Raw genomic sequence first — 27,906 nt, 5'->3', positions numbered from 1 at the left:
AGGCGCTACCTATAAAACATTCTGATTCCTCATGTGGGCGGGTCCCCAGAATCTGCCTTGTCAACCAGCTAAGGAGTCTCTGAAGACCACCTCGAAGAAACTGCTTGGACCACCATTAGCACCTGGAACTTGGAGGTGAGGTGGCCCACCTTCAAGGCCAGCCTGTAAGTCGGGGACGACTCCTTCCCATTGCCTGGGCCCCAAACCTTAGCGCATCCTAGGACTCTGGTTCCCTCTTACCCCCCATTCGGTGCCTCAGCAAATTCTGTTGGCTCTTCCTTCAAAACATATTCAGATTTTCTTTGAAAGACTCCAGCATGTGGACTTGGGGGTGGAAGAGCAAATAACACAAGACCCGTGAAATGTTGAGAATCGCTGATCTGGGAGTTCATTACTCACAATTTTTATGTAGATTTAAGGTTTTCCATAATAAAAATTTTTACCTTTAGGTCTTTGATCTAAAATTCATTTCTGCGGGGCACCCGGGTGGCTCAGTCAGTTAGGCATCTGACTCTTGACCTTGGCTTGGGTTATGATCTCATGGTTCGTGAGTTGGAGCCCCGCATCAGGCTGTGTGCTGATGGTGCAGAGCCTGCTTGGGGTTCTCTCTCTCTGCTCCTTCCCCCACTCACGCGCCCTGTCTCAAAATAAATAAATAAACTTAAAAAAATGAAAAAATAAAAATAAAATCCATTTCTGGGAATTTATCTTCATGAACATATTACAGGAAAAAAAAGTAAATAAAAATATTATTCAAATAATAATAGTGAAAAATTGGGAACATACTAAGTTCTCCTAATAGGACATTAAACTATGGGACGCCCCTCAATAGAATCTTGTCATTAAAAACGTTTATTCAGGATGTGTACCAACATGGACAATGTGATATACTATTAAGTGAAAAACAACATATGAAATTGTATACATTGCATTATTAAAATATACAAAGACTCCTATCTTTAAAAAAGATTGAAATTTAATGGGGCACCTGGCTGGCTCAGTCAGTAGAGTGTGTGACTCTTGATCTCAGGGCTCTAAGTTTGAGCCCCGCATTGGGGTAGAGATGACTTAAAAATAAAACCTTAAAAAAATAAAAAAGCTTGAAATTTAAAAATAATTCATATATCCAGTATCTGCCCACTTCCCATCACCTTCAATGCAATGGTCCTTGCCTGAGCCCCACCACCTGGCTTGTATCCCAGCACCAGCCCTGCATTGGTCTCCATGCTTCCACCCTCCCACCTTTATTCCACATGCAGCTAGAAGGGTCCCTCAAACTATAAGCAGATCTTGATCCTTCTCTGTTCAGAACCCTGCAAAAGCTCCCCATCTCTCCAAATAAAAGTTTGGACTTTACCACTGGCTTCCAGGATATAGGATCTTGCCTGCTCTGATCTACTGCTCTGTTCCCTGCCTCAGTCCTGCCATTCCAAACATGCAAGCTCCTTGCCACTCTTCACTCAGTCATTCCAGCTTCAGGACCTTTGCACCTGCTGTTTCCTTTGCCTGGAATGTGCTGCCTCCAGATATCTGAATGAGTGGCCCCTTCCTTCTTTCTGGCAGCTCTTGGGAGAGGCTTTACCTGAACTCCTCATCCAGAACAGCACTGCGAACACCCCAGACCCTTTATTTTTCTTCATTGCAGTTGGTCAGTACCTCCCCCAGGACATGTCTTCATTGGGTCGTGTACTTACTACAATGCAAATCCCTTCAGAACAGACTTTATGTCTGATTCTCTGCTGAGTCTCTAGTACCTAACACACAGCCTGGCACATAGTTGGTGACTCGAATGAAAGAATGTGGGAATAAATACCGAAATAACTACAAGCCTCATGTGGGCTTTGTTTTTGGGTGATTTCTCCTTCCCTAAAACCTCCTGGCAGTAACAGACCCATAGCAGGAGCCCAGTGGGAACTAAAGTGGCTGATCATTCTCCCATCTGAACCCCGCTCCCCCCCCCCCCCCACTGCATAAAGTACATCCTGTGAACTGGTGGCAGTAAGGGGGGGGGTGTGGGGCTAATAGTAATTGCTTTGGGAGGTCAGATCCTGGCTTAACACCACCAGCTATGTGGCCTTGAGAAAATTATGAGAATTTTTTCGAGTGTTAGTTTTTCCCTGTGCAGCAAGAGAAGGATATTAACAGTTCCTACGCCCAGGGCTGGAGTGGGGGCTAAATTCCCATAAAGCACTTGACAAGCACAGTGTTGGCACAGAGTAGGTGTGCGACAACAGGCCATCAAATTAATCAGCAGCCATATATGCGCCTTTGGTTCTTTCTAGTTTACAACGTCCTCTTATACATGCTTTATCTGATTTGAGGCTTTCAACAACCCCGTCGGTTTTTATCACCATTTTTATAGGTGAGGCAACTGGGTCAAAGAGGAATAGAGTGCCTGCCTGTGGAACACAACTGAATCTGACTACAACGCTGGCATCTTCTCGCCAGAAACACGAGTTGTTACCACTGCCAACGCTAATCAAAGTGATCTGGATGGCCCATCAGAGCCCCAGACTCTAAAGCGTGTGCCTAGTGTGAGGCTGTGAACAGCGAACAAATTCAGCACACAAAACCAGAAGTGAGCCGCCCCTCCCCAGCGACCCCACAGAGGCAGGCGTGCACAGGCCCCTGCACCCGTGAGTGAAGCTTGTGAACAAGTCTGAACAGACAAGCCATCTCTCAGGGTCCACCCAGGATTTAGAACATCTCACATTTCCCAAGCCCTTTCTCTAGTTTCTCTGCTTCAAGTCGGGCAGCAGCTCCAAGCAGCAAAGGCCACCTTTGGTGTTTGAAATCCTTATTGCTCTGCAACCTCTGGCCTTGACAAAGACAATGTTTCTTCCCAAAGGTAACTTAAGGGAGAAGCCCTGCACGGAGCTCTGGGCTTGGCTCTCATTAGACTCTCCTCCACCTTCCCAGGATTGAAGGCCAAGGGAAGGCACATGGCAGGGAAGACACCAGCAGGTGTTAGACATGAATTTTAGAACCACAAGGCCAAAACATCACAGAATCTTAGGAGTCATGGATTATCACAACTGTAGCATCTGAAAGTCAAAAAAACCCCCAAAAAACAAAAAACAACAAAAAACCCCCACAAACAACAATAACAACAAAAACAAAAAAACCGCAGAATGTAATACTTTAAGCCTCATGGGGTTGGCAGAGATTTTATCGGACAGGAAAGGGCAAATTGGGAATCTGATGGCTTCTGGGTCAGGGGTATCTCCTACCTGGTCAGAGGCTTAGCAAACGCTCCCTTGTGAGAATATGGCCTCAGAGCTCCAGCCACAGGCAGGAGGCTGCGGGGACAGGTTTTGGATAGCAACTTAATGGCAAAATTCTACAACCAGGCCCCTTAGGACACAGATGAAGGAGGAGAGGGCAGCCTTCAGAAGGATGCCACCAGGCCATCCACTGCTGGTCCCTGGTGATACGCTCTAAGATCTCGATGGAGCCAGGTTTGTGGCAAGTCACCAAGCACCAGGAGACTCTGAGAGCAATAGCATGATGGTCTCGTTTGATGGCAGATGCTCCTTACTTGGAACGTGCTGTGGGGGCAGCACTCCGTGTCTGCAGCAGAGCAGTGCACAGCATCATGATTCCTAACTTCTACTTGCATAGTGTTTATAATGAGACAAGTGCTCATGCCCCAATGAGCATGGAAATGGGCTCGGAAGAGGGGTAGATGATGGCTCTGGCCAGGCAGTGGGGTTGGCTCTGGCCCAGTCTAAGGGCTACTTTGGGGGTCAGCTGGAAAAGGGGTCAATACAACCGCTCCACCCCTGGCCTCATCCTCATTCAAGGTCACTTTAGATACCTACGGTAATGAAATTCACTGATTTTTAAAAATGAGGGAGAGTTCTAGTGTAGTCATGACCTCATATCAAAACTATAAGAACCTCTGTCTCTCTTTATATAAAAAAATCACTGAGAAGAGTTCAGCCCCCTAGGCTGCTCAGAGCAGGGCAGACCAAAAGATGGAGGTCAGACTGCTTTGCCAGTGTGAGAAATCCCCAGGAGAAACAGCAGAGGCACACAGGGACTGGAGACGCTCTGGCTGGGGAGCCTGAAAGCCCTGTGCCCCGGGAGATGGAGTCCTCCTCCTCCAGAAGTCCCTGGTGCTTTCCTGTCTCTGGCGAGGGGGAAGAGCTTGCATCCTTGGGAATCGGTCCTGGGAGCACTGCTGGCTGTCAGGCCTGGCAAGTGTGACCAGCTTAGACTGGTGACATGCTCCAGCCAGGATCAGAACTCATCCCGCAGCTGAGGGGGCTTGTCCATGCCAAAGAAAGAGGACGGCCTCCCTTGGAGGTCCCGTTCCCGCTTCACGAAGGCAGTGAAGGAGGAGACACAGTTGCCGATAAAGTGGTCGGCTTGGCCAAGGATGTACAGGTCGATCTGGGCCACTTCGGGCTTCAGGCTCACCACCTTCACCTGCAGGAGGGAGGGCAGAACGTTTTCACCAGGGTGGCTGCAGGCAAAGGTGGCCAGTCTGGCCAAGGCCTGCCGCCATACCCCCAGCTTTCTTCCCCTGCACAGAAGTGCCAGACACAAAAGGAGGTGCACAGAGGATTCAGACATGGGGTCGGGCATTCCGCCGGCAGTGTTGCCCAGATGCTGTCTTAGCACACCCCCACATGGCACACACCCTTCCCCCACTGCCAGCCTCAGCTCCAAATACAGCATCATTCACCCTCTAGTGTGGTTCCTTCACTGGTGTGGTTCCCTCTGCCTGGAGTGTCTTTTTCCTATTCTAGTTCAAGGCTCAGCTCGAGTTCCACCATTCTCATGAAGCCCTAGGCCAGCAGGTGTGGCTCTCCCCATCAAACTGTGATCTGATCACATAGGGCTCCACCCATCCTGTTCTGCTGCCTGGATGCCTCTGAGCCCCAAAGTCTTGTTCAGTCTGTCCCCGAGATACTCCCCAAAAGTGACCCCTTCCCTTGGTGGACCATCACTCCAGGGGCCCAGCCACCACAATCTCTTACTTCCTCATGGGTCCCCTCACTGCCTCTGTGTGCTAACCACAGAGCAGCTGGAAAAACTTTTTCTCTGTCCCTCCCTCCACTGCAAGTTGAACACCCTTAAATGGTGCCCTACTTCTCTTCAGATGAAGATGAAAAATCTTGAATGTGGCCTACAAGGCCCTGTCCAAGCCACCTCTCCACCTCTCATACCTTCCCCCATCATCCCTTGAGCTCTAGCCACTATCCACCAGGCCCTTCCTGCCTCAGGACCTTTGCATGCACTCTCCCTCTGCTTGAGGCATTCATCTTTTTGTCTGCTTCTTACCTGACCCTCACTCTGCAGCTCCAGTCTCACCTCTGCAGACCCTGGTCTAGGCCAGGGTCCTCTGCTCTATACTCTCACAGAACCACATTCCTTTACTTTGGAGCACACATCTCAGCTTGTAGTTTTCACTCTGATTAAGATCAGCCTCCTGCACTTGATGGGGCCAGGCTGTGGTGGTCTTCTTGTCACTGCTGGCTGGGGCCTGTCTCAATAAATATCTGTTGACTGGACACAGGAATGAATGAGCCCCTGCCTCTCCTCAAGCTCCCGGACCTCTCTTGCAGCATATATTAGAGTTCTGTGCAAAGTCTCTTTTCCTGAGTCTAGACTGGGAGTCTTGGAGGGCAAGACTACATCTTATTTATCAGCATCCTCAGCTCAGCAGTGGCCCAGCCTAACGGAGGAGCAAGGGTGGGCTCTGACCCCATGGACAGAGGGGTTGAGAAGTAGGCAAGGACGACAACAGTGGCACATGAACAGGAAATAGAAAATGGCAAGAGACTTAACGTGTAACAAATATATCAACTCTAAAAACTCACGAAAAAACTCCCAGGGACTCTCCAAATGCTTCAACTTAGTACAGAAGTGGGGGTGTGGGCAGAGCTGGGGCTGAAAGTGCTTTGCTGTCACACAGAGATTTCTGATCTAACAAAAATCATCATCTTGCTATTTGGATGGTAGCAGAGAAATAATACTAGTATAATCATGGCCAAAATCCCCCGAATAATTCCACCCACGCCCTGAAACTTACCCGCTCCGTGTCATACCCACTATCATTAGCTTTGAGACCTCCTGGGTAAATTCTATCCCTTCTTGGGACTTTGGTTTCCTCAGCTATAACATGCAGGGGCTGAGTTGGAGGAGCCCCAAGGTCTCCCAGCTCTGATGGTCTTCTAAAAAGCAGGTGGGAGGGAGGCAGGCCAGGATGCGCTGACTTGGCACCTTCTTTTCAAGTCAGGGCTTCCTGCTGGTGTCTGGGCTAAAAGAGAGAAGGGAGCCCCTCACATAAAGCCAAGGGTTCCCACTGTTAGAAAGCAAACCTTTTAAGGTCTGTGCAGGTGTTTAGGGCTTTCATTCATTCCACAAAACCTTATTGAATGCTTGGTATTAATTCAGTCACTTTATTGATATTTCTTACCTACCCTCCACTGATAGAGCACCAAGCACATCCCACTCTTTAGTCACACACTCAATATTTACTATTCACCACTTCCTTAAGCATTTACGAAGTACAAAAGAGCATTCCCTTTATTCATCAACCACCTACTCCTACTATCAGTGATGGCTAACTTTATTGAGCACTTGTTTTGCACCGGAATGGTTTTATTTTCTTCATATCTGATCTTCACAATCACCCTATGAAACAGGACTACTCTCAGTCCCATTTTACAGAAAACGAAAGAAGTACAGAGAACTAAAGTAACTTGTGCAAGACTGCACAATGAGTAGCACCCAAGTTCTCTGGCTCCAGAGTCCAGCTCTTAATCTGTTACACTGGATTTCTCCCAAGGGCCCACTCTTTAAGCCCTTATTCAACAGTCACCAAGTGTCTACTGTGTTAAGCACTGACCTAGACAATGGTGACGGCAAGGCCTCTACAAGCTGAGGAACAGAATGGTGAGTCAGCCTCTGATCCTGCCTTCAAGAAGCCACGACGTTTGGGAAGAAGTGGGACGTGTTTCTAGTCTCACACAGACTAGACAGTGCCGCGAGAGCAGCTGTGATAAAATACTGTGACAGCTCCAGTAGGGACACATTAGCTACAAGAATGCAGGGGAAACTGGAGAGAATGGGCCAAGGTGTTTGGGCCAGGGTTTGAAGGAAGGATAGGAACCGGAGCGGTAATGCCTAAGTGTCAGAAGGACATAAAGCACGTAGAGGGAGCCGTGGGGCCACCCTGGAGCTTTCTTTGATTCCCTTCCCGCTGCACCCCCACCGGGCCCACACACACCTTCCCTTTGAAGAGTTCTTGGATCTCGGGCACATAACTCTCAGAATCCGTGGCAATGTAGACCGACCGGGCGTTCAGCGCTTCCACCCAGAGCTTCACGGCCCGTCTGATCTCCTTCAGGTCAGGGAGGCACATGGTCACGGTGAGAGGGGCCGCCGTGCTGCGGCTGTAGCCCACACACTGCGGGGAGGCCATGAAGTGGGAGCCTGCGGTTCCGTCCTTCAGCATGGCGCAGGCGTTTTTCTGCAGTGTTGAAGGGGGACAGGGTTAAAGGCTGCAAACGGCCCGGGACCCCAGGGGCAGGAGCCACTAAGTGGAGAAAGGCTGTGCAGAAGCTGCATTGTGTTTTTTAAAAAAGCACCGAGGGAAGAGGGAAACGCATCAAAACAGTAACAGCGGTTACTGCCGTGTAGTGGCGTACTGGCTTTTTACAAAATATTTTTTTCTTAGTTCTACTATATTATCTGGGAACTCCAATAGAATTCTGAGCCATGGTGGTGATAATGGGCAGCCTTATCTGATTTCTGACTTCAGTGGGAACACTTCTGATAGCTCCCATGAAGTACATGTTTGCTGTGGGTTTCGGAGAGATAGCCTTTATCAAGTTAAGGTGGGTCCCTTCTTTCCCGGTTAGTTAAGAAGTTTTTCTTTTCCTTGCTTTTTTTTTAAATCATGAATGAGTGTCGACTTTCATCAAATACTTTCTTGGCCTCTATTGAAATGATTATGTGATTTTTCCTCTTTGGGTGCTAATACGGTGAATTACATTCCTGGGATGAAGTTTACTTGTGTTACATGCTCTTTAATATGTTATTGGAGTTTACTTGCTAATATTCTACTTAGAATTTGGGCATCTGTGTTTGTGACAATGGGCACTATCTACTCTTCTGAATTGACCTTATCTGAGTTTGCTTTAGTGCTATGCTAGCTTTATAAAAAATGGCATCTTATATCTTTTTATGTTCTAAGCACATATGGACAGAAACTGTTTCTTAAAGGTTTGGCTGAAACCATTCACAAGATATTTTGGGCCAAGATACTCCGAGCCTGGCTTCTTTTCTTTGTGGAAGGAGAGCAGGAAGGGAGTCAAGGGCATACGCGTGTGACTACAGTTGACCCTTGAACAACACAGGGGTTAGGGACACTATCCCTGACCCTATGCTTATAATTTTTGTCAAAAACCTGCATATAATTTTTGACTTCCCCAAAACATAACTACTAATGGGCTATTGTGGGCCAAAGGCCTTACTGATAACATAAATAGTCAATGAACACATATTTTGTATGTTATATGTACCGCGTACTGTATTATAACAAAGGAAGCTAGAAACAAGAAAAAGTTACCAAGAAAGTCGTAAGGAAAACACAGGTACAGCACTGCACTGTACAAAATCAGCATTTCAGTGCCCCTGCGCAGTTCAAACCCAAGTTGTTCAAGGGTCACCTGTACTTCCTCAATGGACTCTGAGTGAATTTTGATCTAATTTCTATACTCGTCAGTATTTTTCAAGTCTTCCACAATGAGCATTTCTAATATACATACACACATACATCTTCTGGTGTAAATTAAGGAGACTGTCTACGTTGCTCTGTTATTTCCACACAGAAGATAATCTGATGAGGTTTCTGCATATTTAAGCAGCCTCCGAATTTGGAGGATGACATCTTCATTTCTTGGGGGCCCCACCCAATCTCCAGAGCTTGTTTTTCAACAGAGTCTACTGGCTAAACGCTGAGCTGGACCAGAGGACTCCTGAGCTGCGGGTCTCTCTCTGGCTTACTGCCTGACTTGGAGTCTACCTTGATGTTTCTTTTTCCATCTGCAAAGGACGGACAAAAATGGCAATTGTCAAAATGAGGGTTGGCAAGTAAGCACTCTGGAGCCACATTTCTGATGTGCCTATGGCAGGATCATGGAATACAGTACCACAGACTTGGCTGAATGAGACCTCTTTGCCCTGCCTGGGACTTGGTGCAGTGGGCTCAGTGTTCAACGCCCACAGGCATGGGCCCTAGTCAGGGACACGTCAAGCCAGCCATGGGAGGAAGGGAGAAATTACCCAGTCAGAGCCAATGCGCAGGTGAATGCCCACGTAGGGCCGGATGAGATGGGCGCGGATGTGGGCCTCTCCCGTCTTCACCATCTCGTCCGACCATACCATGTACTTTTGGAGTGGCCTATGCTCCTCCAGGACGGGGAACTGGGCCGGCGCCCCTGGGAGGGCGAGCACTGGATGTTCCTTTGGAGAAAATCTAGACATGAGACGGAATGAGGGGAAGTCAGATGGAGGATGCACAGAGAGCTGGCCGCCACCCCCACAGGAAAGAGGATGGTGTCGCACCATGCCCCAGAGACCCTGCGGAGGGGCCCCTCTAACATGCAAGAAGCACGAGAGGCTGTGAAACCCCAACGGGCTGATAAGAAACCGTGGCGGCGACAACAGGCACAATATGTAATACTGTCCCGTCGCACGGAATTTACAACCCTCTTTGCTTGTTTAACAATTAAAAATTTACAGTAGAGCATTCCAACCTTTTGTATGTCACGCTGGCTTCCAATCTGTGGTGTGGTAATTCACTGCGGGGTGGGGTGTCTGGGCCTCGCCTCTGCCCTTTTACCCACACGGCGGGACTGGGACACACAGCTGCTTACAGAGGGCCGTGGACAGGACATGCTCACAGGGAGTGGGTACACTGCGTGAGAGCATCCGCTCAACATTTCACACATATATGCTGACTGCCTACTATGTGCTGGGGCCCAGGGGGAGAACGAGACAGACACGTCCCTACCTGCACAGAAAGCACCTGATGTCTGCAGATGCCCTCGTCACACCCTCCCGAAGGTTCTCCTTCACCCTTGTCAACTATGGACCTTGTAATTATTTCACCTTGTCTTCTCTGCTAGACACAGGCTTCTGAAGGCGGTGCTTCCGTGTGCTGGACAGTGTCTGGCACATGGAAGAGCCCAGTAAGTGTTTGTTGACTGAATGAGGAGCAAACCTGTTTTCCCTCTTCACCTAACCCCAGAGTCTGTCCTAGCAACACGACACATCCTGCTGGTTCCACAAGCCTGAATGCAATTTCCGGCTCCAGATCTCTGTATGTTTCTTGCCTCGACCTGGACTGCCTTTCCTCTGTCAGCCAAAAACCTTTTCTTAAAATTATGAAATAGGCACAGCCACTCTGGAAAACAGTCTGGCAGTTTCTTATAAAACCAGACATGCGGGGTGCCTGGGTGGCTCAGTTGGTTGAGCGTCTGACTTCGGCTCAGGTCATGATCTCACGGTTTGTGGGTTCGGGCCCCGTGTCAGGCTCTGTGCTGACAGCTCGGAGCCTGGAGTCTGCTTCGCATTCTGGGTCGCCCTCTGTCTCTGCCCCTCCCCCACTCATGTTCTGTTTCTGTCTCAAAAATAAATAAACATTAAACAAATAGACAGACAGACAGACATGAATTACCATATCCCCCAGCAATTGTACTCTTGGGCATTTATCCCGAAGAAACAAAAACCTATATTCACACACGGACCAGTACATGAATGTTCACAGCAGCTTTACTCCTATTAGCCCCAAACTGGAAACAACTCGAACATCCAACAAGTGAAAGGTTAAATAAGCTGTGGGATATCCCACCATGAGATACGACCCGGAGATATCAAGGAACAAACCACTGAGACAGGCAACAATTTGGGATGGATCTCAAGGCAATTAGGCAGCGTTAGAAAAGCCAAGCCCTCAATCTTACATACTGTGTGACTGCATTTACATAACATTTTTGAAATGACAAAATAGAGAACAGAAGTGGAGAAGAGATTAGTGGTTGCTAGGGGCTAGGGTGTGCGTGCACATGTGGGCGTGCGTGCGTGCGTGTTTAGGGACATGGATGCAGTTATAAACTGACCACAGAGAATCCTTGGGAAGTTAGAATCGTTCAGGTGTTCTGTGATGGTAGACACACAAACCTACCTATGTGTAAAATTTGTGTAAAATTGAATGGACCTAAACATACGCACAAACCTACAAACATGAACATAGAGAAGCGAGTACAAGTAAAACTAGGAAAATCCGGATACAGTGGGTGGGCTGTGACACTACACTACAGTTTTGCAAAACGCCAGCTTTGGGGGAAACTGGGTGGACGGGATCTGGGACCTCTTTGTGGTCTTTCTTTTTGTTGTTGTTTTCTTGTCTTTGTATTATTTCTTACGATGTGTGACTCTATAATTACCTCCATAAAAATCTCAATGAAAAATTAGGTATTTCAAAGCATACAGGAAAATACAGAGAATAATTTTACAACCCACATAACCCACCACCCAAATTAGCAGATGTTACTACTTTGCTCTGTTTCAGGTTTTTTTAAAAAAGAAAGACCAAAATAAAAGGTCTATCCTGTCATCTCTTTCCCTCCTTTACTTCCTCTTCCCAGAAGATATTGTGGTTTTGTGCATGACTACACTTTTACTATTTGTACAAAAAGGTATTATTTTGTGTGCTTTTTACACAGTGTAATCGTAAAGGCACAGGCTGCCGAGCCAGACAGCCTTGTTCTAATGTTGACTATGCCACCTACTAACTTAGGCAAGTGACTTAACCATTCTGTACATCAGTTCCCTTATCTGTATAATAGGGTTAATAATAGCTCCTAAGTCACAGTGCTCTTGAGCAGATTAAATGGATTAACATAAGCAAAGCATTTAGAACAATACTCGTCATATAGAAAGCTCTTAGGAAATTCTATTGCCATCATTATTGTCATATTGCGCGAAACCCACCACAACTTTTTAGAAATTCGACTTTATGTTTTAGAGATTTGGCCACGTTGATCGTGTTAGCTTCTCTTGAAATTTTCCATTTTGCACGAATAAACACAAAAGCTGTGGTGGGCACGCCCCTTTCTTCACACCCAACCCAAACACCTCGTTCTGCAAACACCTCCCAACCCTCCAAGACCAGTCACCACTCCCAAGCCTCAGCTCCTACAGGAGGGCTCCCTGTCCCACTGTTCTGCTGCATTCTGCACGCTGATGTGGTCGACAGCCGTCTTCCCTGCTCTCACGTCAGCCCACGAGGGTAGGAGCCTGGGCAGTCATGCTCACCGTGAGCCCCACACACTCTGGTCCAGGGCCTATGCCAAGGAAGCAACAATCAAGTGTTTGCTGACATCCTGGCTCTTTGTTATAATAATAATTTTATACATATGTGCATGTGGATCATTTATCGAGCCTTATTATGCAACAGGCAATGTTCTAATTGTTTTACATGTATGAACTCATTTGATTCTCACAAGAGCCCTGTGAAGTAAGCACTATCGTTATTCTTTTTACAGATGAGGAAATCGAGGCACAGAAAGGTTAAGTAACAGGCCCATGGTCACACAGCTAGGAACTGGTGAAGCTGGGATTTGAGTCTGGGCAGTCTGCTTATTTTTGAGGGACTTATTTTTGAGGGAAAGAGAGACAGAGAGAGAGAGAGAGAGAGAGACAGAGAGCAAGTGTGTGTGAGTGGGGGAGGGACAGAAAGAGAGGGGGTCAGAGGATCTGAAGTGGGCTCTGCGCTGATGCCTTGATGTAGGGCTTGTCCTTTTTTTTTAAGTTTATTTATTTTGAGAGAGAGAGAGAGAGAGAGAGAGAGCGAGCGAGCTGGGGAGGGGCAAAAAGAGAGGGAGAGAGAGAATCCCAAGCACATGAGGAGTTGTCAGCATGGAGCCTGACGCGGGGTTTGACTCACAAACTGTGAGATCATGACCTGAGTCAAAACCAAGAGCCAGATGCTTAACCGAATGAGCCACCAAGGTGTCCCCAGAACCTGTGTTAACTATGCACCTCTCTCTCAGCCCCCCAGTGCCATCAACGAGCCCCTCAAAGGCCAGGTCTGGGTCTTGTTTCTGATCACCAACCCCTAACACAGGGGGTACAATCAATACCTTTAGAATGAATGAATGAGTGGATGGGAAGAATTCAAGGGTCTTACCAGAAAGACCAGGCCAGGCTGTCAGGGGTCAGAGGAAAAAGAAGTGAGTATGAGCTGAACACCTACTACTGCCAGGCCCTCAGCCAAACTCCTTTTAGATGTCACCTCAAAAGATTTTAAAAGGAAAGCCAGAGTTTGTGATCTCCCAGGGAGGCTAGAACACTAGGATAAATCAGGATCTGTGCTCACTCTGCCCTCTTGGAGAGAACCTGCAGTTGACCCTTCGTGATTTCTAGATTTGGAATGTCCCTCCCCTCTCCTTAGAACTGGACTGGCACATGGTTGCACCACTGGGACATCAGCTCTGAGCAGTCAAAGCACCAAGAGGCCGAGAATGATGTGTTTATTTACTCCCAATGAGAGAGGAAAGTGTTGTTTGGAAAGCAAGGGAGCATTAGGGATCTTGTTTGGAAAGAAAGATTGACTAGCTCCATATGCCTGAGTGCCCTAGATCAGGCCCTTAGCCTGGTCACTGTCCAGTTGAACAAGGCATATGCTCTTGTTGCTGGGTGCAGTAAACGTCTGGGGTTCTTCTCCCCCCCGCCACCCCTCACCCTACTCTACTGAGATTCCCCCAAGCCGGGGTTTCTGTATGCACAGCATCCACTTATGCGCCCAGATTACATCTGTGGGACAGTGGATGAACACCATGCTGGGTACAGAGGATGCAGGGACATGAACGAGGCAGTGCCTTGCTCTTAATGTTCCTATCTTGAAGGACTATCTTTCTCTCCCGCTCTTTGCCTGGCTGGCTCCTCATCCTTCGAGTCTCCGACCTGCCAATTACATGTCACCTCTTTAGGGCCTCTCAGGAAGGCTGCAGCCTGGAAGAATAAGGGCTGACGTGAGAGCAGGGAAGACGGCTGTCGAGCACATCAGTGTGCAGAAGGCAGCAGAGGAGAAGTGGGACAGGGAGCCCTCCTGTAGGAGCTGTGGCTTGGGAGTGGCGACTGGTCTTGGAGAACTGGGAGGTGTTTGCATTGGGTGTGAAGAAAGGGGCGTGCCCACCACAGCTGTTGTGTTTATTCGTGCAAAATGGAAAATTTCAAGAGAAGCTAACACAATCAATGTGGCCAAATCTCTAAAACATAAAGTCGAATTTCTAAAAAGTTGCAGTGGGTTTCACGCAATATACCGACGATGGTGGTGACGGTGATAGGATTTCCTAAGAGCTCCAAATACTGGTTACCTTCATGCCACGAGAATGGTTCAGCATGATGGTCCACAGTCTTCCAACAGCAGACGTGCAATAAATGTCTGTTGAATTAAACCTCCACCAGGGGATTCAGTTCAGAAGCAGCAGAGCTAGAAGGATTCTCAGCAATCACCTAGTGGGGAAGAAATACCTCTTATCCCTTCTCCTAGAACCCGATTTTTAGCTGGACATATGGGAGCCCCAAATAAGATTTCTGTCCTTCTTGCAGCTAGGTATAGGCCATGTGTCTAAGACTAGCCAATGAGATTCAAGAAGGGTTGTCTGGGACTTCTAGAAAGGTTCCTTAAAAAGGTGAGGCTGTGGCCCCCTTCTGCCCTTTTTTCCTTCCAGCTGCCTGGGGCAAGGATGTAATGGCTGGAGCTTCAACAGCCCTGTGAGGGGACACTGAGGATAAAAGTCAGTACTGGGACGGCTGGGCAGAGAGACGGGAGCTGCCTTCCAGCCGTGGGTTGCATACCCTAGTGCTTCTCTTACTTAAGAAAACAATACATTTCTGGGGTGCCTGGGTGGCTCAGTTGGTTCAGCTTCCGACTTCGGCTCAGGTCATGATCTCATGCTTCATAAGTGTGAGTCCCACCTTAGGCTCTCTGCTGTCAGCACAGAGCTTGCTTTGGATCCTCTGTTCCCCTGCCCTCTCTTTGCCCTCCCCTGCTTGCCCTCTCCCTCTCTCTCTCTCTCTCAAAAATAAACATTAAAAAAGTAAAAAATAAATACAACATTAAAAAAGAGAATACATTTCTATCTTGTTAATCTGCTGTTATTTGGGGTTTTCTGTAACATGTAGCTTAAATTATGCCTGATACACTTAGATCTGTGGCCATCCAAACTGTCAGTTGTTACACAAGAGAATTACTGGTTAAAGGCAGTGGGGGAGGGGACCAGAGCCCATCCAAGCAGGCTTTGCACTGCCAGCCTCGTGGGACTACAGGCACTTCTTAAGAATTCTGAGGAACAGTATGGAAGCCACTGATCTTGCTCCCCTCCTTCATTTTACAGTTAGAACACTAGCCAGGGAAGGGAAGCAATCTGCCTACTCATACAGTAAGCCAGGGAAGAGCCTGACCTTTTCCAATGCCGTTCTCCCTACACTCATACCCGCGGGCCCAGAGAACAACTTTCTACAGCAAGCAAGTGTCCGCTATTTTAAAAAATGTTTAAAATATGTATACTCGCCAGCTCACCCCTACAAAGCACTCAGGCTTCTTATCAGACCGCATCAGCAGGGCCTACAAAGCCCAGCACAGTCTGACCCCTGCCCGCTTCTCCAATCTCCTTGTGTGTGGCAGATCAATTCTTCAAATCGCCTTTCACTGGGTGGGCTCTATGTCTCCTCCCAACAGCATGGAGCAGAAGTGACACTGTCCCGGTCACCAGGCCCAGGCTTTGGGGGCCAGCAGCTTCTACTGCCCACCTCTTGGAACACTCATTCCCTTGGATGCATCCTCAGCAACCTGGCTGATATGCTGTCACAAGTCCAAGTCACATGGAGAGGTCAAGTGTACTCACACCGATCAACTACCCCAGTCGAGCTCCCAGGTGACAGCCAGCATTACCGGCTTGCTAGCCATGAGCAAGCCCTTGTGGACGCACAGTCCAGCTGAGCTTTCAGACTCCAGCCCCAGCTGAAAGCTGACCAAAAAGCAAGACATGCCCAGCTAACCCAAGTGTCCATCAATAGATGAATGGATAAACAAAATGTGGTCTGTACATACAATGAACTATTTAGCCTTAAAAGGACTAAAATTTTTATATATACTACAGCACAGACAAGACTTGAAGACCTTATACCAAGTGATAGAAGCCAGGCATGAAAAGACAAATATCATATAATTCCACTTATACGAGACCTAGAACAGGCAAACTCAAAGACAGAAAAATTGAATAGAGGGATGGGCAGAGGTGTGGAAGGATGGGGAGTAGTGTTTAATGGGTACAGAGGTTCTGTCTGGGGTGATGAGAAAGTTCTGGAGATGGACGGTGGTGGTGGTCACACAATTCACTGTGCTTATGCTACTGAATTGTACACTTAAAAAAGTGGTTACAATGGTAAATGAATAAATAACAGACACACTCCAGTGGCACAAATACACATATATACACCAAGGTAACCATTTTTTGAAATCTCACATTTTTATGTTTAGAACTAATCCTGCCAGCAATATTTACTAACCTAGTGAATACTGATATTAATTACTCTTCAGAAATGATAAACAATACTCAATTACAAACTATATGCAGTAATTTCGTTTTAAGTTAATCTGTATAGGTAAGTAGATTTGTATAAAAGTATCTGGAGGGGTGCCTGGGGGGTTCAGTCGGTTAAGCATCCAACTTTGGCTCAGGTCATGATCTTTGGTTCAGGAGTTCGAGCTCTGTGCTGACAGCGCGGAGCCTGCTTGGGATTCTCTGTCTCCCTCTCTCTCTCTGCCCCTTCCCCCGCTCATGCAACGTGCTCTCCCTCTCTCTCTCTCTCAAAAATAAAAATTAAAAAGACATTTAAAAAAAGCACTGGAGAATGGAAGTACATACATCAAAATGCAAAGAGTGTTTTTTGACAGGGTGGTGGATTAGGAGTAAATTTAATTTTCTTCTTTATTAAAAAATTTTTTTAAAATCTCCCACCAAATCTGTGGTGGATATTCTAAAGGATACTTACACCAAGAAATTTGATGTTTAACATGAATTGAAACTTTGTACAGTTGGGATTCTATAAAGAACATGGAAAATCAAAGAACACAAGAACTGCCTTGCTGAGCCCAGTCAACCCACAGAACTCTGGGAAATAATAATACACTGCTGTTGAGCCACTAAGTTTTGGAATGGTTTATTATGCAGCAAAAGACAACGGCACAGTCTCCCATTCTCCTCCTCGCTCACTCCACACCAGCCACACTGGTCTTCTGTCTGCCCCTTGATCATACTAAGCTTGTTCCTGCCTCAGAGCCTCTGCTCTCCATGTCCCCACCATGAAGAACTACCTTTCTCTCCAGCTTTTTCCACGGATGGGTCTTTTTCTTCAGGTCTCTCATGGACTGAATGCTTGTGTCCCCCCAAATCCATTGTTGAGGTACCAACCCTCAAGGTGATAATATTAGGAGGTAGGGCATTTGGGAAGCAATTAAGTTTAGTTGCGGTCATAAGGGTAGAGCCCCCATAATGAGATTAGTGCCTTATAAGTGAGCCTGTTCTCACTCTAACATGTGAGGACACAGCAGAAAGGCAGTAAGCCAGGGAGATCACCAGAACCCAATGCAAGAACCCAATACTGGCATCCTGTCTCAGACTTCCCAGCCTCCAGAACCACGAGAAATAAACACCTGCTGTTTAAACCCCTAGTCTGTGCTATTTTGTTATAGCAGCCTGAGCTGACTGAGACAAGGTCTCACACACAACATCTGTGTGTGTCTTTCATAGTACTTTGTCTTCTGGAATTATCTTCTGTAAAGGCTTATTCACTGTCTCTCCCATTAGACTCAGCTCCATCAGGGCAGGGACCTTATCTGTCTTATTCTTGCCAGTAACCCCAGTGTCCAGACCAGTACTTGGCACCCAGCAGGTGCTTCTTAAATAAGGGGGAGGGGAGGGGAGGGGGAGGGAGGGGAGGGGAGGGAAATCTGGCTGTAAAGCCCAAGCTTTCCCAAGCCATCATGCAATTCCTACAACTCAGTGAACTCAAACAAGATGGTGAGGCACTGAGCAAGTGTTTTAGCAACATTCCCTGACTGATGCATCCATGCAGCACTGTACCTTCTCTTCCAACCAGGCTTGTGTGATATTTCTGGTTTTCTGGAATTTGCTTTGGAACTATTTTGGAGCTGGTGTCATATATTTTTTTCCTGGCACTTTGTCAATAGGAGAAAAATCTCCACCCTTGGAGGGCAGATCTACCTTTTGGCAATAGCTCCAGGTCACTCAGAACTGAATAGGAAGAACCAAGTAGGTGATCAAATGGGAATGTCCTAGACCAACCATGAGGGAGGAGTGGAACCTGCCATGACCAAGTGTCCTCAGTAGCTCCTTAATTAGCTCGGAAGTCCCAAATGGGAATTGCCACCTGTTCCAGGCACAGCTGTTTTCTCCATAGTGATTAAGAATGGGTGCTCTGGAATTAGACTGCCTGGGTTCAAATCCTAGCTTTGCCACTTCAAGCTGTGTGACCTTGGACACATTTCACTCCTCTCTGCTTCAATCTCCTTAAGTGTAAAGCGCAGAAGACAATAATGCCTGTCATACAGACTTGTGGAAGTATCGAGTAAGTAACCTTAGGAGACTTAGGTAGTGAAAAGGAAAACTTGGAACAGTGTTCGGTACACAACAGGCACTAAATAAACAGTAGCTTTCTCATCTATTGAAGAGTTACATTTGGACTGCAGCTGCCCTCTCACCAGCTCAGTTACCCTGGGCAAGTTATGTTACCTCACTGAGCTGTTTCCTTACCTGCCAAATGGAAATTGATCATAATACCCACCTCATGAAGTTTCTCAAAGGCTTGTATGAAATAAAGCATGTGAATAACAACAGTAACAGCTAACATTGGTTGGCCCCCTACTATGTGCCATGCGCTCTAAGCTCTAGGAAGCAGATACCATAGTGCTCCTTCCATTCAGGCCAGACAGCTGGAGAGGCTGCTCAGGGTCGCCTGAGAAAGAGGCAGGGGTGAATCAGAGCCCAGGTCTGACTTATCATGAGCGTGACTCCTTTCTCTACATCAGTCTGTCCTTGGTCTACTGAATGCCAAGTGCTGTGACCCTGTGTGAATTCATATGTCCCTCACAGCTCCCAACCTGTCTGACTTTCAAGCCCACGTTCATTCCTGCCATGCTCTAGCATCAAGGCAAGCGCACTCTGATAGTTATCATCATTGTAACCAGCCTGTCGCTCCCTGAGGGCTGAGGCTGGGTCTTCTTCATTTTTATATATCACCTCTGGCTTTTGAGCACTATGTCTCATACATGACAGACGCTCTATAAATATTTCACAGCCTGTGCCTGTGCCCTGCTAACCTATTTTTTTTTTTAATAGGGCCTACCGTAGCACAATTAATAAAGCACATCCAATTATTATCTGGATGACATCATCTCTCAGTCTGCACCTGAAGCTGCTTTTCTCTAGACGCTGCTTCCAATTTTCACCTTGTGAGGAGGAAGGTTAAGAGGGGAATGATTCTCATGCCTAGAGGAGGAAATCGGGACCCATGTGACTGCACAATAATCTTTTTATGACATCCTTTATCGGCTGATAAACTCTTGCTCAACCTTGTGGCAGGTCAACGTCCCACCGTGTCAGGCGTTGAGATGGGAACAGATCACACAGGATCCCAAGTTCAACAGATAGAACGGCTGCACCTTTGGTCTCATACATCAGGGTGTGGTGGAGGGGAAGAGGGTCAGGAAGGTGCTGAATGCTCATGGGCCCCAGGCCCCTCCCTTAAACCCAGCAACACTGCCCCCTCCAAGTACCTCTGGATCCACTGGTCTTTGTAGGAGGCGCTGAAGGAAATGCCTGCAAAAAGCTCCGACTTGTTGAAACTCACATGAAACTGATCCCAAAATGGACCAAAGGGATTTCCTTCCTGCAGAAAGAGAGTGATCAAAGGCTTACTGAGGAGGGAAAGCCCTTTGGGGATGGGGCCAAGGAATTGTGGGTGGGGGAACTCTGGTGGACTGGACACAGGTTGAAACACCTCATGGGATGGCCCAATAGGAATGCCACTTTGTAAAGCCTGGGCTGGAGACCTGAGGAGAGCAGCTGGGCCTCCAACCTGGTTTTCAGCAGGAAATGTTCACCAGTGTCTAAAGGAGTCTTTCCTCCTTTACATGCCATATCCCACTGAAGCTGCAGCAGCATTGGTGGGGTAAGTGGGGAGGGAGTGAACCTTGGATTTGGGCCTTGGATCTTGGACTAGAGCTTCCAGAGACTTTTAAGACCAGCTAATACAACGCCCTTCTTCTTTTCTTTTAAATGCTTTTTAAATTTATTTTAAGAGAGAGGAAGAGAGAAGGTGGCGCAGAAAGAAAGGGAGAGAGAATCCCAAGTGGCCTCCAGGCTGTCAGAGCACAGCCAGATATGGGGCTCACTCTCATGAACCATGTGTGAGATCATGTCCTGAGCTGAAATCAAGCTCAACTGACTGAGCCACCTGGGTGCCCCTCAATGCCTGTATTTTCAAGATGGAAACCAGGGTCCAGACAGGGTAAAACACTTGCCCAAGGTGAGGCCAGTGCTGGGGCTGTAAGCCAAGTCTTCCTTTCTCAAGTTTTGTGGCTCCACCAACCACCCTCCCCAGACTTTAGCATAAGCACCTACAGACATACTGGGGATTGTCTTATTCCCAAAGTGCCAGAAAATTATAAATTTCTCCTGATAAAATATGACAGCTTCTTATTTACCCACTGAAAGGCAGGAAAGTATACAAGTTAAGAGGGTGGACAATGGAGCCAAATCACCTGGGGCTGAATCCCAGCTCCACCACTTGTTTGCTAATGTAACCCTGGGGAAAATACCAAACCTCTTTGTGTTACGCTCATGTCCCATCTATAAAATGGGGATATTAATCGTACTTCCCTAGTGGAGCAGTTTGAGGAGTAACTGGGTTAACATGTGTAAAGCTCTAAGCATGGTACCTGGCACGTAGTAAGTGCCATATGGGTATTAGTTATTATTACTGATGTGGCACTTCACAGTTTACAAGCACTCTTACACCTGACCCTCATGACATTTATGAGTGAGACAGAGCAGGGATTGGTGTCTTTATTTTGCTGGTAAAATAAAGTCTCAAGGGAATCAAGGTACTCTGCCCAAAGTGACACTGCTGACAAATATCACAAATGGGACTTAAATCTCCATCTTTCTACTCTAAGCCCTTCTAGTGCCATCCCCCACATATTGCCATCACAGCGTCTCAGGGGCCTAAAGGACGTGGAACAGGCATAAAGGGTCCCCCAGACCCACCTTCATGGGGCACGTCTTCTTATCAGGGCTTCGCTGGGCTGCCACCTCAAAGCAGTATGCCACTCGCCTCTCAGGGGGCCAATGAGTGGGTGCCAGCTTCTCCATAAAGTCCTCCAGGCTGATGACCCGATGGTAGGCCTGGAGGGGCTCCAGCTTGAAGTACTTCTGGTAAGACACATGGAGCTACAGGAAAAGATGGAAAAGGAGAGGCAGAGGTCCCTCTTCAGTATCCTAGTGGCTCTATTAAAGACATTTAATAAAAGCATGCATCCAAGACCCAGATAACTCAGACTGTGAGCCAATGAAAAACTTTTAGGAAAGGACACCAAACTTAGAACGGAAACAGGCTGGGAGAATTTATCTGCAAACTAACAAAGAAATAGTAACACCCCTTGTGTTCAAAAATGCTTGCTGATCTAGATGAAAAAAGACATAGGCTGTAAAAGAAAATGTGAGCAAAGGAGAGGAGTGAAAAACTTACACAGCAAAGAAAACTCAAATAGCCAATACACTCAAAAGATATACAAACTCACTAGTAATTAGAAAAAAACAAATTGCAATTACAAGACCACTTCTCACTCATTAGACCAGCAAAGATTTAAAAGCTTAACTTTAGGGGCTCCTGAGTGGCTAAGTTGGTTAACCATCTGACTTCAGCTCAGGTCTCACGGTTTGTGAGTTTGAGCCCCGTGTGGGGCTCTGGGCAAATACAGTAATTTGCTCAGAGCCTAGAGCCTGCTTTGGATTCTGTGTCTCCCTCTCTCTCTGCCCCTCCCCAGCTTGTGCTCTCTCTCTCTCAAAAATAAATAAATAAACATTTTTAAAAAGCTTTATTAAAAATTTTTTTTCACGTTTATTTATTTGAGAGAGAGAGAATTCCAAGCAGGCTCCATATTATCAGCTCAGAGCCCAACATGGGGCTCAATATTCTGAACCGTGAAACCTGAACCGAAATCAATAGTCAGACGCTCAACTGACTGAGCCACCCAGGACCTAAAAACTTAACTTTAGTTTTTGGAAAGGATGTGGGGAAACAGGGACTGCTGTACCTGGCTGGTAGTCAAAGTATACGTTTTGGAACAACCACTTTAGAATGCAATTTTGCAGCATCTACTAGAATTTAAAATGCTCCTTGCACCTCTATGTATTTTCCCTAGAGAAGCTCTCCCACTTTGCACCAGGAGATGGGTGTAAGGATGCTCAGTGCCGCAGCAGAAGTACAAGAAAGACCTTGGAAGGAGTCACACTGAAGACACTATATCCATGACAGTGGTTGCCTCTGGGACTGGGAGGGGAGCGGGACTAGCCTCCGGAGCCACGTGAGGCTTTATCTTTTAACAACTTCATCTGTAATAATATTTTATTTCTTGTATTAAAAAAAAAAAAAGAAAGATGAAGCAAAGAAGAAAATGTTAACAACGATCACTTCTAGTGGTAAGTACATGGATGGTGACTGTATTAATCTCTGTATTTTTCTGGATTTAAAAAAGCTTTTTAGAACACCATGGAATAAAAATGTAGACTTTATCCTATAGCTCAGGGTTCCCAAGCATGTTCCACTAGTTCAGGAGAATAAAGAGTTCTGCAGTCAAAAGGCTCCAGAGTTACACAGACCTGGGAAACACTGTGTTGAGCTGATTTCTTTACTACAGGACTTTGCAGTATGGTAATACGTAGTTTGAATCTCCAGTTTGGGAGGCTGGGGTATTGAGAATATAATTTCCCAAGCTGATTTAACCACTGCACCCTTCCTTCACAAGCCATTGGCATTCCAACAGACTTTGGGGCACTTAACCATTAGCAACTAGGTCTTGCTGAAGGATTTTAAACAGAAATAATAGGAGATTTGCCTCTTAGATCACTCTAGTGGCAGAGAAGAGAACATATAGATGGTAAGATTAGAGGAGGAAGAGGAATCAGGAGGGTACTGCAGCGATCCCTTTATTTGTTCAAGTACTCATTCAACATATATTTTTGAGCATAAGTCCAGGTGAAGATGGAAGGCATGGACAGGTTAGGAGAGGTAAAGGAAGATGAAGTAGCGGGTAAAAGGAGGTATTCAGGATGACTTCTAGATTCCTGGCATGGTATCCAGGTGAATGGAGGTAACATAAACTAAGGCTGGGAATATAGGAGGTGACACAGGTTTGTGAGGGAAAGATGCCAAGTTCAGTTCTGGCTTTGTGAATTTGAGGTATCTGTGGGACATCCAAATAGACTCAAGGGCTTAGGAATTAGAAACACAGGCTTGTGATCAGAGGAGGATCTGGGCCTCAGGTAAATTGGGAGGTACGTGGAAAACAGTGAAAGCCACAAGATTTAACAGAAATTTACAACAAAGCAAATGATGGTAATAACAGCAACTAATATTTATTGAGTGCTGACTTAGTATGCTCATCACATTTCATGGACTTGCTCATCTAATTCTAAGAGGTAGGAATATAACTATCTCCAATGTACTTATGAAGAAACCCAGGCAGACAGAATCCAGATAACTCAACTGAGGTCACAGAGCTAATACCCAAACAGGAGGAGGAGACACACTAATATTTAAACAGTGAGTGGAGAGAGAAAAGCCTCCAATACAACACAAAGAGGAAAATGCTGAGAGGTCAGGGCTAAAGCAGGAATAGGCTGTGTCTTTTTTTAAATTTTTTTTTTCAACGTTTATTTATTTTTGGGACAGAGAGAGACAGAGCATGAACGGGGGAGGGTCAGAGAGAGAGGGAGACACAGAATCGGAAACAGGCTCCAGGCTCCGAGCCATCAGCCCAGAGCCTGACGCGGGGCTCGAACTCACGGACCGTGAGATCGTGAGATCATGACCTGGCTGAAGTCGGACGCTTAACCGACTGCGCCACCCAGGCGCCCCAGGAATAGGCTGTGTCTTAGAAGACAGGAGAGTAGGGACGTTCAGGAAGGAGAAAGGCTCACAGGACCAGGTGTCACCAGGAGAATACCTGAGGGAAAGACTGAGAAATGACACCTAGATTTGGCAATTCTGAGGTCCCTGGTGACCTCTGTGAGAACAGCCCCAGTGGGGAAGAGGAGAGTAATTGGACGGGTTGAGTAACCCAAAAAAAGCAAGAAGTAGAGACTCGGAAAGATTTTTGGCTGAGAAGACAAAGCCAGAGAAAGAAAACAAGCCAGAGTGAGATGAACAGACAATGTCTAAACTATAACACTGAGTGCAAAAAATCAGCACATCAGTGGCTCCCAGTTACTGAGGACTTCCTATGTCCTAAACACTTTGCATTGATGAACTTAGTTGATTCTTTTTTAATTTTTTTTTACATTTATTCATTTTTGAGAGACAGAGCACAAGCGGGGGAGGGGCAGAGAGAGAGGGAGACACAGAATCTGAAGCAGGCTCCAGGTTTTGAGCTGTCAGCACAGAGCCCGACGCGGGGCTCGAACTCACAAACCGCGAGATCATGACCTGAGCCGAAGCTGGACGCTTAACTGACTGAGACACCCAGGCACCCCTATGAACTTAGTTGATTCTAAGAGAGAGGCATACAATGTTCAAGGCATGCTACAATCACTCACTCATTATGGGAGGTGGCCACAATTACTATCAGCCTCTTTTAAGGATGAGGAAACTGAGCACAAAGAGATCAAGTAAGTACTCTGTCCAGTCTACATAGCCAGTAAGTGGCAAAGCCAAACTATGATCTCAGGTACTCTGGCTTTTAACTTCTGATAAAAACCTCTCTAAATATAGGCATGCAGAAGAAAAAAATAAAAATAAATAAAACCTACGCAGAGAAAAAGCTGTAAGAATGAAATACAGTGTTTTGTACATACTAAATATCGTTTTTTAAAGTTTATTAAAAACTTTTAAAGTCAGTTCATCAGATTAATTCCTACTGCCAGGCCTCTGGGGGACATAGTGTGAACAAAGACAGACACAGGATCAGTGGAAGACACAAATAAAAAGCAAGGAATTAGAGGGTGTTGAGTATCACTGTGATGGGGTGAGGCAGCTCTGGAGCCAGACCGCCTGGGTTTATGGCCTTGGACACATTATTAACTAACCTGTGCCTCAGTTTCTCCTTCAGACTGACACTAGCATCCATCACCCTTTGACCAATGGGATGCCCAGAGGGTGGGACCAATCAGTGGTGGAAATGGAGCTTTAAGTTCCTATCACAGGCTCTGGAGTCAGACGGACATGAGCTTGAGTTCCAGCTCTACACTACTTATAAGCCGTGTGACTTTGGGCAAGTTACCTAACCTCTGGGAACCTGTTTCCTCATAGGCATGTAACGAGGGAGAAAAGAGCTAGTCCTCCTGCAGTGCTCAGGACAGTGCCTGGCAGACCGAAGGCACTGGATAAGTGTTAGCCAGGTAGCCAGGGAAGACAGTTCTGGGTGGGGAGCAGGGCAGGCTCAGAGGAGTGGGAGGTAAAGCCCAGAGAAGGACTTGGGGTCAGGAGGAGGTAAGCAGGATTGGGGTAAGATGGACAAGGGCTAAGGTCAGTGGGAGGTACTCACATTGGTGAAGGGAGGCTTGTGATGCTGGTACTCAATCCAAGGGGGTACAGCCAAGGTGCGGTTCAACAGCTTTGCAAAAGCCAGGGAGCCCAAGAAGTGATCGGCCTGGTTCCCGAAGCGCCCTGGATGGTATATGGTGGTTGAGGTGAGGCCTGGGGCATGGAGGGCATGGGGCATGCAGGGTCCAGAAAGGACGCAGAGCCAGGGGTGAGGAGGACCGGGACACCAAGGAGAGCCAGGGGAGCTGGCAGCATAGGATCCAGGTGTGGACTCCTGGGTCTGACAATCAAGGCCCTTAGGTCCTACCCCTCTGCCTCAGACCTTCCAGGTGCCTTGGTGTTCCCAAACATGCTCTACACTTTCCATCCTCACCCCATGCCTTTGCTCCTGGGGTTCTCTCATCCAGGATTGCCTTTCCACCTCTATCTCCACTCACTTGTGCGTGAAAGGGGCAACTCCAGTGCCTCATTCACTGGGATCCTTTCACCAATCCTCTGCTATCCTGAATCCCCTCCTCTGTCTCCCACCTCAGACTGGAGTTATTTCCGGTTCTTCACTTTTCCTCAAATGTCCTTTCTCACTTCCTGGCCTTTGTACTGGCTGTGTCTTCAGCCTGTAAATACCTTGGGGGCCTGGGGTGAGGACCCTATCTGATTCTTTTCCATGTCCCTAGCATGACATCCATTCATTCATTCCACAAATAGAGAGACGCCACAATGTGCCAGGCTCTCTGCTTGGTACTGGAATACGGGATTGAGCAAGAAGGATAAGGTCTCTGCCTTCGAGGCAATCACGGTCCAGCTACAGAGACATTAAACATGTAAACAAGTATACAGTGACACATTCTGATGATTTCAAGACAGGAAAAGTTTGGTGATTGATAGACAATAAAGTGGAGATTATTTGCATCGAGGTCAGCGAAGCCCTTTCTGGTGACATTTAAGATGCGACCTAAGAATGGGAAGGAGTTGATCTGGCAGAAGTGAAGGGGAAGGTGTTCCAGGCAGAGGGAATAGCACAGGCTTCAGGACCTGATTATGTGTGAAAAACAGAGAGGGAATAAAGAGTGGCTGCAGCTGGAGGACCTGGGGAGAAGGGAGTGGTGGTAATGATGCGCAGAGAGCCAAATCATCAAGATCTGCAGGGTCTGAAAAAGAAATGACTTCTACGATGATCCACCACCCCATTTAAATTGCACCCCTCAGCCAGCTTTTAGATTCCCCCTTGCTCTTCTCTATTTTATTTTCCCACGGTGTTCATCCTCTTCTATGATACTCCACATAGTTACTTATTTTTTATGTGTATCTTTTATTGTCTGTCTTTCCCCCGCTAAAATGAAGGTTCTACAGGGGCACGGCGTTTTCTAGCTTATCACTGCTGTATCCGCAGAGCAGAAAACAGGGCTGGACACAGAGTAAGGGTCCTATAAATACTATTGGTTGGTGAAAAAATCGTCCAGAGCCAACGTTGAGTCAGTCATATCAAGTTCTGCCCCAGCAAACTCCATTTACTGAACTCTGGGATGGCTTAGACCTTGCACAAGACACATCACCTCTTCCGGCTTCAGTTTCCTCATCTGCCACATTGGAAGGCTGGACACAGAGGTCCCTCAGGGCCACTGCAACTGGGGCAGGGAGGCGAGGAGCAGGCCATGCCCTGCGCTGGGTTTCTGTCCTGGACATGTCAAGGTATCTCTGAGTGCCTCAGAAGAGGGCCTTCGCTTCTCTGGGCCTCAGTTTCCCTATTTGAGCAGAGGGCTCGGGAGGCCTTACCCATGCATGGGCAGTAGAGCAGGTAACCGGCCGGGTCCCAGGAGCCCGCGGGCAGCCCCGGGAGCGGCAGAATCAGAATCAGGAGAGACACACGCAGCAGCAGGGGCGACGGTGCCCACGCGGCGGCGCCCATGACGGCTCCGGAGCCCGAGCGCGGGGTAGCCCACAGGCGGGGAGAGAAGGAGGGGCGCGAGCGTCCGCCCCGCTCCCGGCGGTCATCGCGCGCCGCCCGCGCGCCGCCCCGGCCTCTCTAGCCGGCGG

General features: G+C 47.3%; 1 protein-coding gene across 2 annotated transcripts; it reads right to left on the bottom strand.

Moving 5' to 3' along the window:
- Positions 1 to 834: 834 nt before the first annotated feature.
- On the bottom strand, positions 835 to 27,876 carry POFUT1 (protein O-fucosyltransferase 1). 2 transcript variants are annotated; one of them, XR_015249435.1, is made up of 8 exons: positions 27,646 to 27,876; positions 25,874 to 25,995; positions 21,378 to 21,560; positions 19,886 to 19,998; positions 9,301 to 9,493; positions 7,241 to 7,483; positions 6,041 to 6,268; positions 4,292 to 4,431 (listed from the first exon to the last, which is right to left on the bottom strand). XR_015249435.1 is itself a non-coding variant. In XM_025931917.2 (7 exons), exons 1-7 carry the CDS (start codon positions 27,776 to 27,778, stop codon positions 4,243 to 4,245), a joined length of 1,176 nt encoding a protein of 391 aa, XP_025787702.1. In that variant the 5' UTR covers positions 27,779 to 27,875; the 3' UTR covers positions 835 to 4,242. The 2 variants fall into 2 exon arrangements, 1 of the variants encoding a protein (XP_025787702.1); XM_025931917.2 differs by lacking the exon at positions 6,041 to 6,268 and having other exon boundaries at positions 835 to 4,431; positions 27,646 to 27,875.
- Between the last annotated feature and the right edge of the window lie 30 nt (positions 27,877 to 27,906).

Source organism: Puma concolor, chromosome A3 (genome assembly GCF_028749965.1).
Source record: "Puma concolor isolate L17-30 chromosome A3, mPumCon1.1.hap2, whole genome shotgun sequence".
Classification (NCBI taxonomy): domain Eukaryota; kingdom Metazoa; phylum Chordata; class Mammalia; order Carnivora; family Felidae; genus Puma; species Puma concolor.
Note: the sequence above shows the minus strand (reverse complement) of the source record. Positions and strands in the feature narration are given on the sequence as shown.